The 13,622-nt window shown below is 39.4% G+C and overlaps 1 protein-coding gene across 2 annotated transcripts in view; it reads left to right on the plus strand.

The window, feature by feature from the left end:
* LOC140243786 (uncharacterized) overlaps positions 1–9,802 on the plus strand; it is a 66,385-nt gene extending 56,583 nt beyond the window's left edge. For both annotated transcript variants that reach the window (XM_072323454.1, XM_072323455.1), the window contains one exon: positions 5,900–9,802. In XM_072323454.1, coding sequence (XP_072179555.1) covers positions 5,900–6,033 — 134 coding nt within the window. In that variant the 3' untranslated portion in view covers positions 6,034–9,802. The remainder of the gene's footprint in view (positions 1–5,899) is intronic.
* The last annotated feature ends 3,820 nt before the right edge of the window (positions 9,803–13,622 follow it).

Consider the following 13,622-nt stretch of genomic DNA (forward strand, 5'->3'; position numbering starts at 1 on the left):
CGAAGAAGACCTCGGATTTGCCTGCTGGGCCGAACCGTTGCTTAAGCCTATTTACCAGCTCGCTGTACGTTAACCTCCTTCCTGTCTGTTGAACAAGGACCTTTACAGCTGGGCCTCGCATGCTGGCAGCCAAATACTGCAGTGCTTCATCTTCGGACCATCCGTTCACCCCTGCGCAGGCCTCAAAATGACTCAAATAGTCAAGAATCGGCCCCCTGCTGTCGAATCTATCGGGAGTCATCCGCAGCTTATCTCCACCTCTATATCTGCGCTGGTAACTGCCTTCGTCCCACAGTTCTGGTCTTTGCCACGGTGTACCCATTGCTGATGGTGCTGCTGATGAATTACCTCCAGCACCTACCAGAACTTCATTTACTGGTGCTGACTGGTTGCCCATTGCTGGTGTCTCCCAACTGGTCTGCTGGATCCTGCTGGGGCCGCCTGCCATCCTACCTTCACATGTAGGACCACTCTGCCATTGCTGACTTCCAGTCATCATGCCGACACCAAGCCGTTGCGCTGTAACTGGTTGTTTGCAATACCTGCTGTATCCATCGTTGACTGGTCTGCTTTCAGGAGTTGCAAAGCTACTGGGGAACGAATGAGGAATCTCAATGCTTCCACCAGATCGCCTTGCAAAACTAGCAGGAGGAGCTGTACTTCTGGATGACTCTGCTGCAGCATTCGGCGCTGTGGTGAAGCCATCCTGGTCTAGTGGTGTGCTGCTGCTAATTCCTGCCCTGCGTGAACTCATCATTCCTGAGCTGGGGTAGCTGGTGGTAGCGGGTCCCTGCGACGGAGGTGGAGTTCTTCCGAGTGCTGCACGAAGATCTGTCATCATCGCTTCGACGTCTGCCAGCTCCTGTTCTAGCTGCCACCAAATTTCCGCTGGAGTTTGCTGACGCAGGCCAGCAGCTCTTACTGAGTGATGCATCTTGCGCTGCCCTGTCTACTGCCAATCCCACTCCTGACACCACGTGTAGCCTTCTCTCCTTCTTTCGCTAGTGTATATGTTTGTATACGCTGTGTGCCATCCGGCCCCGGCAACTAGCTGGAGAAGGGTCAGGATGGTCCGAGCTAGGCTGGGGTCCGTTTGGTTGAAATATACAACCAGGCGTGGAGAACGGCGTTGAAATGTACCATATTGCTGGGTTACTTACTACCAGTCTGTTCCCGTTACTTGCTTACTACCAGAATACTACCAGTCACAATTCATCCAACGAAGAAAGCAGTACCAGAGCAGCTCATCCAATCGCTGATACCAATACCAGTGCAGCTCATCCAACGCAGATACGAATATCAGATACCACCAGTTCACTCGCATATTATTTAAGCAGCACCGTAATTGCATTGCACTACTCACCAATACTTATGTTATACTGCAGCAGACTTCAAAGGAAATGGTCCAGCCAGTAGTGTCCACTTCAATCAATGCTTTATTAACACTCAACAACACTAATCATCCACACTTTGGCCTGTATCCAGGCCCACCCAGCTGTTTTGATACATATTCGACCTCTTCTTATTCTCTGACCGCTATATTTCCGAAACAGTTACGCATTTTACTTACTGACCTTTTCCTCAAATACTAACGCTTATTAACCCTCCTCATCATACGGAAATGATTAGATAACAAAGCAATAATTTTATAAAATATTATTACTGAACATAATCGCATCTCCAACAATTATTACCCCTCTAAAATTTCTAACAAAACAATCCATAATCGTTAGTTTCCCTGAAACTGAATGATTCATGATCGATTGCTAAAACAATCGATCGATTATGTAATCTATCACGGAACTTTCAATATTTGACAAATTTTCACCCGTTTTCTTACTAATACACTAATCTACCAATTCTTCATTGGTTACAATATATATATATATATATAGAGATATATTTGACAATTTCACTTAGATTACAGTATTGATGTAAGACGAATTGACAGTGGGCAACCCCAAAACATGTAAATGCTGCTTCCCTGCCATTTCTTCATTGAGGAATATCCAGTTATCTTGTACAAAGCAAACATTGGTAAAAGCTCAAAATCAGAAGCCAGCAAAATTATTGAAGTAAATGTGCAGTTGCCAGATATTGGATTAATTTATTAATAGTTTTATTTGGTGTAATGGATTGAAATAAGTTTTAAAACATTTCTTTTGTTACTGGTCAATCCATGATGAGTGGTCATACCTGTATGGCACATATAGTGATAGCATGAGAAGCGGAGACATCCCAGTTCCCAGTTAACTGTGCTGCTGAGGGATTGCTCTAGTTTGATTCATATGATATACCCTTGCACTATTTCCCACCATTTGTGTTTTCAGTTATCTTAATGCTTTGTTATGTAATCTTATTGGGTGATTGGATCAATGGTTAGGTTAAAATGCTAAATTATTAGATCTAATGCTCAAATTACACATATTTTCTCCATATCTTGGAGTAATACATACACATAAACTAGGTATACACATGCATTACTGCGCAAAGATTCTGTAGGGAAAGATTTAGGACATGAAGTCAAAGGTCAGGTGCAAATTTGTGATGTCAATTTTGCCACATTTTGGTAATAGCTCAAAGTATTGTCATGAAAATGTAATGTTATCAGTGAATTATTATTTGAGGAAAGTTGTTGGCCATGGGATCAAATTGCAAGGGTCAAAGTTCCAGTGAAAATGCTCAAATTCCCAAATACTTGCTTTCTGAAACAAATCTAAATTTAACCTGGTTCAAGGAATGAAAACACTCAACAGACTTGCAGTTGTGCCAAACTTTCAAACATGTCATTTTAATTTTTTGCCAATCATGTGAAATTGTCATCTCACATTGTCAAGACATACGGTACTTTATGTTGAGAGAGTCATGCAATATGGCGGGAATTGGCTCTTTGTCCAATATGATTTGCAGTTTGTTCATAGGCCAGTTCTTTGTTGTATACATACATTTTAACCTCTTAACTCTTTATATGCCACGTTCACATGCCCAACTCTGTCGATGGCGTGCCAACTTCGCATATTCTGCCCACACACACAAACCTGTCCAAACCAAACGATAAATCACCAAATCACACAGTACAATGAAAGCGTTTCTAGTGATTCTGTTCCTCTCACATGTAGCTTCCATTTTATGTGGTGATTGACCAGCAAGCAGTGTTCCATACTGGATTTACGTGTAAATTCTAAGTTTTTGTCAAAGCTGTTTTGTGTGCAAAAGTCATGCATTTACAGTAATGTAGCTACTGATTTGTCATACAATTTAAGCCAGAGCAATGCTTGGCATTTTCTCTACCACTATGCTGACTACATGTCCAGCTTTAAACAGAAATGTATAAAAGTTACATAGATTTGAAGAACAGAATGTTTTCCTAAAGGCATAACTGTCTCAGAATAATGTGGCACACAGAGGGTTTTCTCCATGGCACATAAAGAGTCAATTGATTTCATGACTTAACTATTATAAGAGTGCAATGACACACCGGGTTCTACTGGTTTTGTTCTAGAACGCTGAGATGTAGGAGTAAAACCATGTTCTGCACATCCAGATTGATTTGACCACGAAGAAGTAAATCATGTAACCGAATTTATTTGTATTCTGATCATTTGAGATCGTAGCATGAACCTGGCATTAATGCATCACAGTCTGCTCGTAGCACCATTGTTGCAAGGTCGTGATAGTTTGACTGCAGAAAAGCCGTAGTGTAATTGCCTCGCAGGCCAAAAATGAAGATGGAGGGCAGTTTTGCCACTCTTCATGATTTTTTTTTTTCTCAGATCACCATGGTTGCCATGATCACTTTTCTCCAGTCTGACTGTTCTTTCTTACAAATACATGTAAAGGGTTATTAATATTAATCGCCATGATTGTAAGAGTGACTGCAGTCATATTTGACTGCGTTAATTGTTGGTGACAATGATGGTGTTGACCAAATTAAACCCATAAGAGGGTAACATGTTGGAGAGTGATCAGTGCTTGGCAGGAGTCAACATTTAGAGGAATACAAAGGTCTTCAAGTTGCACATGAAGCCCAGAAGCAAGGTCCAAAGAAAAGCCCAACGATCCAAGTGCATATTACCATCTTCTGGGACCTATTTCAGAGAGATGTTTGTAATTGTTGTAAGTTTTAGTATTTATCATTTTAGTGATTAGAGATGATTTGGTTAAATCATAGAGCGTGTTTCTACTGAGAGCACCTCGCATCACCTCATATTTTACGACCACTCGAGCTGCTTCTACTGAGCAATAAAATACGCGGTGATGCGACGCTGCCTCTGCACTCACTGCCATTTTGTGGTAGGCCACTGAATTTCGTTTAGTCTTTCCATTCAAAAATGCCCCTCACCAACATTTCCTGCCACTTGGTTAATAGGAATCGTTGCAGGTCTAGAGTCCAGTTAATGCTCTCTAGGGGCTCCGACATACTAACATTAGTATTCCAGAGAAAACGAATAAGGGAATCTACAACTTCGAGATGATACGATATTATGGGAAAATGAACGCAGTGTAAAAATCAGAGTATATACATAGTACTGTAGTATAATAGGCTGTTGGGCACGCAAACAATAGACAATGAATGCACGCAATTCACAATCATGTACCACATGTATTTAGTAGGAGTTGGCACAAGGCAAGATGTGTGCGAAACTACGTGACGGTCGCCGTGTACACAAGTGTCGGAGTGTGCAATGAACCGATTTGCAAAGCGCGGGACGAAAGCTCCCAATAATTCAAGACTTCCGGTACACCGCGAATTTCACTATGCGGTGTGTTTCTACTGAGAATCGTCCCTCGCATCACCGCGCATCGACCACCTCAAAAGGTGGACAATGAAGCACCGCGCATCGGCCACTACCCGATCTGTTTCTACTGAGGAAAAATTCGAGGTGTCACCGCATCACCAGGAATCACCTCGCATCGCCTCGCATCACCTCGAATTTTCATCGCTCAGTAGAAACACGCTCATAGAAAGGCTTGAAAACTAGAACACCTTCTCACTAATCAAAGTCATATGGAGAAAAAGGAGACATCAGGCACACAAGTCGTACATGGTATCTTCCGGAGGTTTTATCCGAGGAGGTTTCACGTGGACAAGTCGTTGAGCAAGTCACTGGTTTACAATATTCAGCAGGGAGGTGACTCGCCTCACTGGTGTCAGGCAGTAAAACAAGGGGTGCATTTTGTTAGTCAGATACAGGCAAAACTGAGAAACTTATAAAGCAGTGGTCATCGTTGACAAGCAATTACCTTGGTTTGGGATTATTTATGGGCGGTCTTATATATGTACATTACACCGGCAGCCTAAGAAGACGAGTGAGCATCAGGTGGTGTCTATTGACAAGCCACAAGAGAAAATTTGTTCCGCTATCTGGCTTAAAAAATACTAGCAGTTGTATCGGCTATTAAGACACTCTGGCAAGCGGAGGCCCACAAATTATCACTAAAGAGTTTGCTGACATAATATTACACGATAAGGGAAACTGATTGTTTCAGGAGAAAATGAAACAAGCGGAGAGGGTATGTGACCCAGAGAGAGAGGGGGAAGAGAGAGAGTGGGAAAGACAGAGAGATAGGAGCGGAGACAGGGAGATTGTGGAGGAGAGAGAAGCAGAGAAAAGTTGAGCTGCTACATCATGATGATTGCAGTTACTTCTGGGTTGACTGCAGCATGATATATGCCTGAGTACCACATTTTTTTTTTTTTTTAACTTTTGTGTAATGTGTATCAGAATGCGCTTGAAGAAATATGCAGAAATTATAGCAATTGATATTCCTGGCTCTGAATGCCAAAGATTATTGTAATTCTTTGGTTTGTTGCTCTCTTGCATTTCTTTTACAGCAAGGCACGTTTCCAGCTCCACTTCGTCTAACTAATCTTATCCTGGTATTTTTGTTTCTTCAGGTCTGTACAGGAGGTTTCGTGTCCCTGTCATATCCAGGGAGTGGATTCTTGACAGTATAGCACAGTACAAGACTCAGCCAATCCTCGATTACCTCTTATCTGGTGCAGAGCAGCCAATTACAGACCTAGAGTAATAGCAAATGACTCAATTATGTGTGGGTACATAGTCATATAGTGAGCTGTGGTAATGTATCAAGAAAATTGCCCTAGTATGACTAAGTTTTATTTAGTGATCAATTCAAATTGACAGTTTTATACCTCTTTACTGAAATATTGCGAGTTTTGTTAGTGGAATATAGTTTCATGTAACTGGACTGCACTTTCAAAAATTATGAATGTCACAAATACCAGAAGGCTAGTACATACAGATAATGTAAATTGAGTTATTAAGTTCTGCATGGTGAGTTTGATGTCTGACTTTTTACTTTCTCTGATATATTAAGCATGTCTTCTGTCAGGTGACGTAAAAGTGAGATTGATAACTGGGTTGAATTTACTGTAAATGTTTGAAAGCAAAAATCAATAATGCAAGGGTTGCACTTCATCACACTACAGTGTATAATACCCTGCAGGTACCGCCTAGAACAGATTCTTTGTTTACGTGGTAGCAATAAACAGGTGCACCTTACCAAAGTTCATGCTTTTTACTTCATTAACCATTTAAATTCTTATCTGTAGTATAATGTACCACATAAAGCATAGTAATCCATACTGTAAGGGTTTGTGTCTCAGAGTGTGTAGAATATTACTGTGCAGGCAGATCATCATTCATCAACACTGAGGGTTTCCTATGTTGCACATGTTTACATGAATGGCTTACATGCATGCAGATCTTTGAAAGGTTTTGCGAGCAACATGACAGGTTTTTGTGTTTATTTGTTCATTGACGTGTCAGTTTGGGTAGTGTTGTTCTTCTTGTACTAGGGAATTCAATCAATTTAAGTGTCCTTGACACTGAAACTGAAGCAACCTTGGAATCTGTGAATAATTATGAACACCACTACTTATGTTGTGTCCTTGCGTGTAGCTGTGGTTTGCCAATCTCTACTTCTTTCAAGAAAACTGTCCTTAGTCTTTGCTGTGATAGGAATGACTTGAGCCATCTCAAATAAATTGATGCTACAGTCCCACATGAAAGCCATTGTAATGCACCTGGTATTGATGAGTTTATATTCCTTTTTAATTGACAGTTTCAAGGCATCAGTGCTGATGGGTAGAGGAAGAATGTGAACAGCTATATGCAGATTGGCAAACAAAGCAGTACAACGTGTATAAATTTTAGGCCATTGTGCTTTTATGAGCATTGTGCTTTTATGACATTGGGATCTATGTGTTATGATTAATATTACAATGAAAGAACAATGTGTGACTAGTTGTGTTTGCTGCAGGTGTAAGAGCTAATATTCTGATCAGTATTGCTGTCAAATTTTCTAAATGACTTTGATGAAATGAATTTGAACAATATAGATTTAGAAGGGTTGATTGAAATCAGTTTTGAAACAGGATTCATGCTAGGGGAAAATTTCTTTGAATGTCATGCTCTGTTTTGAATGACCCATGAGGTGTGAAGTATTTGTAGTCTTTGAATATCTGGAGACTAAGTTTTACCAAGTAGCTGTTCATTTGTCTTGTGGAACTGATGAAAGCAACCTCAGTAACAAGAAAAACAGTACAGGAACATTGCGTAGTAAGTCAACATCTCGTTGATGGGGGGGGGGGGGGCGCTGTGGACATTACATTAGTAATGAGAGCACAGATTTCTAAATTGATACGTAACTAATAAATTCAGTTCATCTTGTCCACTACAAGTGTATTATACAGTATACATGCTGTCTACTAACATGTATGCACTTAATCACACAAATTTACTGATTTCATATGCAGACTGGTATGGTATCATATGTTTAGTTTTAAATGGTGATATGTTTTATATTTCCTTTTAAAAAAGAAAGGCAAAATTCAGAGTAATGCATTCTTTTATAGATTTATTAAGAACAAGTATTTATTCTAAGAATGAATAGTACACTGTATATAGATATATTGTACCCTGGGCAGAAGGCCTCCAGTTTGAGTTTCAGCTGTACATAATATTTTATATCAAAACAACACTGTCAGGATGTAGCGATGACAATTCAGTTTGTTGAGTATTTACAGTACTGTAAACTGTATGAACAGACAGGGTGGTCTACAAGGGGCTTGAGCATGTCGCTGCAGCATACTCAAATTCTCGTGCAACATCCTAAAAAAACAGCAATATGCTATGCTACATCCTTGAAAATTGGTTACATATGTGTATAATAATATGAATTCAAACATTTGAAAAACATGTACAAAACTGAAGAAATAATGATGTGCACTCCCTGCACATACAATTCCCAAATGCATGTATTCTCACATTCAAAGCTTGCAACATGCTCATATTTCAAGTTGTGGAGCACCCTGAACAGATAAAGTGAATAATATGGTTTTGGTTTGTGTGTTTACATCTTTATGTGTTGGTAACATTCAAATTACATCTTCATAATGGCTTTAAAGTTTAGGGAAAGGGTTACATTTCTTGTAATCATAACTTTATGTATAGCTGCCTTTTCCCTTTTCCCGGTATCTTTGCCACAAATATATACAGTGCCTATATAGCGCATATCACTACCTTAGTGTCTCTATAGGCTTTAACTCTATTTTAACTGGGCTATTTGAGACCAAGTTTTTACGGGGGGGGGGGGCAATTTGACCCCCCCCCCCCCCCCCCCCCATCAGATCGCGGCCGCGGATCGCGCGATCGCCGCAAAATTTTGCCTGAAGATAGAGCCGGATGTCAACTACAAGATTACATGGTCATACAATAGAAAAATATTGGCTTTCTATTTTTAGTAAATATGCAAATTTATGCATGAAATCATATTTTCACCTATAACTCCATTAAAATGACTGTAGGATCCCTAAATTTTTGTGTCAGAGTTCCTCAAGACACATCAATTTTCTTTTGAAAAAAATAGCGAAATCAAAATCAATTTCTTTTGTTTTTTATTGTTTTGTTAATTTTTTCAACCTGTTTTCTATTTTTGGGGGGGCAAAATTTGTTGCGGGCACTTTTTCGAACTTATCTACATTAGAATTTATTAATTTCTATGGTTAAAAGTTGAAATAATCTAATTTATATCAATTTAACAAAAAAACAATTTGCATTGGATTTACACACGATAGCATTAATTTGAGCTGTTTTTGGGTTGACATGCACATGCAAAATATTACGTAACTTCAGAACAGTGTACCCGGACGTCGCAAATTTGGTCTCAAAATATGCGGGAGACTTCAATGAAAAAAGTCATGAAACGACGCGGCAAAATCATTGCGTGTTGTGAAATCGTGGCACGAAACGTCGAGGGGGGGTCAATTTGACCCCCCCAGTTGGAATAGGGTTAAGGGAGAGGGATGAAAATTGAAAAAGAAATGCGCTGTACAATGATCCGTAGATGCAAACCAAAACTCATTCATAATATTTTTTAAATAGAAATGTCTTGAGAACAGTTTTGAACTTTTAACACTGTGGAAGCTTCCTTTACATAACATGGAACAAAGTTCGCTCACCATAAATGTATGTAATGTTCCACAGATACATTTGTTGCTGTCTTGTCTTCCCACTTGCACACTAATTTACTTTTCAAGCATAGTAATGAGTTGCATTTTCTTTTTCGTTTAGCTCAGCCCTTCATACATTACAGTCTACATGTACTTTGTTTTACCCGAGTCCAGTTGGACTGACATTCTTGTAAGAAGTCTTAATAGCCAGCTGTCAGGGGAGTTCACAAGTATGTGTATGTCTTATTTTATTGATTACTTTAATATGGACAAGAATGGCAGAACCGGATGAAGACTCTGAGTACAATAAAACAGTGAATCAAAGTTTATTGTCTTGGTTGATTCTATGCAGTGTGACATTTCGTTACAACACAAAATAACATTAAAATTCATGAAATTCTTCTGTCAATATGTTTTTATTGCAACTGATTGCCAAATCGCCCTACATTGACATAAATAAGCACTGAATCAATCAGTGTTTTAGTATAAAAGCCATGATAAAAAATCATGGGCGTATGTATTCAAGCCGGACTCAAACCTACAACCTCCTGATCTCTGGACAGGCGTCATCTCCACTAGACCACCGAGCTTCCACCCGACAGCAAGTGTTGGTTCTAATCTCTGTAGCATACAGTGTACTACGTAATTATTCAAATTCATGAAATTTTTCCATTGAGATGTTTTTATTCCAACTGATTGACAAAATTGCCCTACATCGACGTAAATAAGCACTGAATTTACCAGTGTTTTGGTATTAGCCATGATAAAAAAATCATGGGTGTACTCGAGCAGGATTCAATAGGGAGCTTTAGATTTTAGACGCGCGGACGTGGACGTTCAGAGGGAAAAAACATGAGCGTGCGCAGAAGCATGCGTCAAGTTGATCTATTTTTAGCTTGCGTCGTCTGAGTTTTTCACTACGCGTACTGGGCTATTTTTACATCCGCACAGTTGGCAACGTAGAGAGCTACTTCATGCACCGATCATATGGCCAATATGAAAATGAAACTTGCCAATACTTTCATTTTCTCCATTTTTAGGAGGCAGACAGCGGTATAACTGTTTCAGAGCTCAAAATGTCATCGCGAAGCATCTTTTCTGCTGAGGCATTAAAAAAATATGAAGAAGGCCTAATGTCATTTACCTTTCAATCTGTAGTTTCTCAAAGTTTGTGTTTGAGCTGACCAACGCCCTCCATCTCTCTCTGTCCAGATCATTGACTGTCGGCCTATAAAGTGTATGATGTCCTTACAAATGGGCATCTGCAAGGCCCTGTTGCATAAAAAGATGCAATCAAACAGAAGTCAGAAAATCAAACATAAAGTCAGGTATTAGCCAATCATATTTGAGTATTTTGAGACTTACAATGAATTTTTGACTTTCCGACTTTAATATGTTTGATCTCAACTTTTATGCTACAGATCCCACGAGATTCCATACTCAGAATTCCTGTTTTTTGGTCATCCACGTTTTGTTTTGTTTTTGTATGGTTTTTTTTTTTTTTTTCATAATGCAGGCTTGTAGTATGATTTCTCTAATAGCTGCTAGGATCAAAGCATAGTACAATTGTATTGTTAGGTTTTACAACCGGAGTTAGTCAGAGACCTCGAGTCGATGATCACAGAAATGTGCACATATGTATCGGTTTGAGAAGAAATCACTTTATTCACTTCAGTCAGCACTTGTCTGCTCCGGCGAACTGTTTTACAGACTCTCTCATAGCGAACTGTTCTACAAACTCTCTCATACCTAGTTTATATGTCTTTCTGATATGTTTCTTCCTTACCTGGCATGAATTTGCCAGTAACTGCCACATGGTCAGCCAGGCCAGACACATGGCTCAGACAGTGAGTTTTACATGAATAAAGGTGCTATAAAACTAATAAAAACTAATAAAACTAATAAAAACCAATTAGGCTGTAACAACGTAATAAGACCAAACAGCTGTATGACAGTGTAACAAAATCGAAATACATGTAATAAACGCTGAAACTCGCCAATGTACCATGCAATCACACTAATTACACTAAACCTATGCATACACATCGATACACTTGGGGAAATAAGGCAATTATCATCGTAAATGAAGTTAACACAACATGAATAAATTGCAAATCAAAATGCTCGTTTGTACACAATTTAAAACATCTACATGAAGCTGGTAGACAGACCACTAGACCGTAGACAAACGAGAGTTGATGAGTGAGAAAGGGAAGGACAAGCGATTAGAGGAAGGGGGAGAGAGAGGAAAGAAAAAAAGGAGGGGATCGAGGAAAGTGAGAGACAGCGAGAAATAGCTGAGGGGAAACTGGAATGGCCCTGGGCAAATCAACAGACTAAACTACGCATTAAAAATGTAAACCTATATTAACATGTGTCCCAAGAGGGATCAAAATTCAATCGAATATCAGAACATAAATTCCATGACACACGTTGTTGGTAGATTCACGTGACCACGACTGTAGTTGCAAACCTCATAATATTATAACTTCATCGGAGCTCGCATGCATGGATACACTCGATACTTTCAGTCAAAGTATCCTGTCCAACCACACACACAGAAAAGAAATGTCATAAGCAATCATACAGAATAAGACATCATTATGGTAAACTCAAAGCACGTCAGAATACAAATTAACTTGGAGTTATGAGTAAGCAGGTACTGACTCGCACGTTTTTAGAAATGAAAACAGATTAATCACAGCTACTGGAATACATATCAAGGTTAACTGAACATGACTTTACAACATAATACATGTACATCACAGTAAAAATAAGAACAAAGCGTAACATTATCATGAAGTGATGACCAATGTAAACACGCATTCATCAAAGGCTGACAACCTAAGAGAGACTGAGAAAGACAGGAGAGAAAAAAAAATGTACAGCCAAGGAAGAAAAATCGTTGGAACATTTTTAGAGGTGAAGTGCGAAATGCAACTGTCAGGACATATTATCTCATAATGCATTCATTATTACAGTACCACCGCACACTAAAGAGAACTCGTGAGTTTGAATTGCATAATGTAGGGATGTCCCAAAAACACCCTGGAATGAATCACTATGTCAGAGTTAACCCAGACATTGTTCCCAGTAAAGAGAATGAGTGGGATACAAGTGAGCTTGAGGGAAGAAATAAAAAGGCCAGAGTTAGGAAGAATAGGGTCAGACATAGACACGTGGAGCTACAGTTCCATGGTGGGAGGAAAATTTATGTCCCCTTCCCCGTCAGACCAATAGTCCAACATCATAACAAAATTGCAAGGCATTCATTTTCTTCTCGCCCTGAGTGGTTGGAGACCTGGCCAATCAGATAGTGGAGTTCAGTTCTCCAAAATAGGCCACGCCCACGACAACTGCGCACACCCTATGTACTGACATTTATATAATATTGGATGGCCTTGAGATTAATACAAGGAAATATTGGACGAGCTATGCACAAATATTGGACGAGTCGAAGACGAGTCCAATATCTTGCTTAGCGAGTCCAATATTTCCTTGTATTAATCGAAAATAGGACATCCAATATTATCATTATTATCCTACAGAGGATTTTAGCAAAGAATATTTTCACTTACCCTTTCTGTCTCCGAGTGCTGTATGGTCTCCTACTGTACTTGATCTTGACATGGGGTATGGTACCGGTACACTCTTCAGTGCAAGTTAATCTACCTCATTCCCTGATAAAACAGTGATCTATATGTATCCATGGTAGTCGTCATGTTACTGTTAGGCCGAGATCTATCAATAGCTAATTTAAACCAGAATTAGATGTTCTTGTATCCGAGATCTGAGACACAATTCACGTCACATCTACCGTAGATCGTGAAAGATTTACTTCAGTAGTACTGTAGTTCTATGGCCTACTGTACTTAGTAATAACACATAATGTATGTAAATGCAAGCGGCGGCGGCCGGCTACATGGATTGTATTTGTATATCGCGCGCGGGCTATCTAGCAGTAGCGCTGAGCTGATCATTCGTCGCCGGCCTGCATAAAAAAAAAATGCAACTTCTTTTCATCAAACCTAAATCTAATTTCCTGGTATGAAAGTGATATTTTGAAAAATTGTATGCAAAACAATTTCAACTAATTGATATATGAAATTTGTTTGTATAAACACAGAATTTTACAAGAAACGAT

The sequence above is a fragment of the Diadema setosum genome, chromosome 20, assembly GCF_964275005.1.
Source record: "Diadema setosum chromosome 20, eeDiaSeto1, whole genome shotgun sequence".
Taxonomy (NCBI): Eukaryota; Metazoa; Echinodermata; class Echinoidea; order Diadematoida; family Diadematidae; genus Diadema; species Diadema setosum.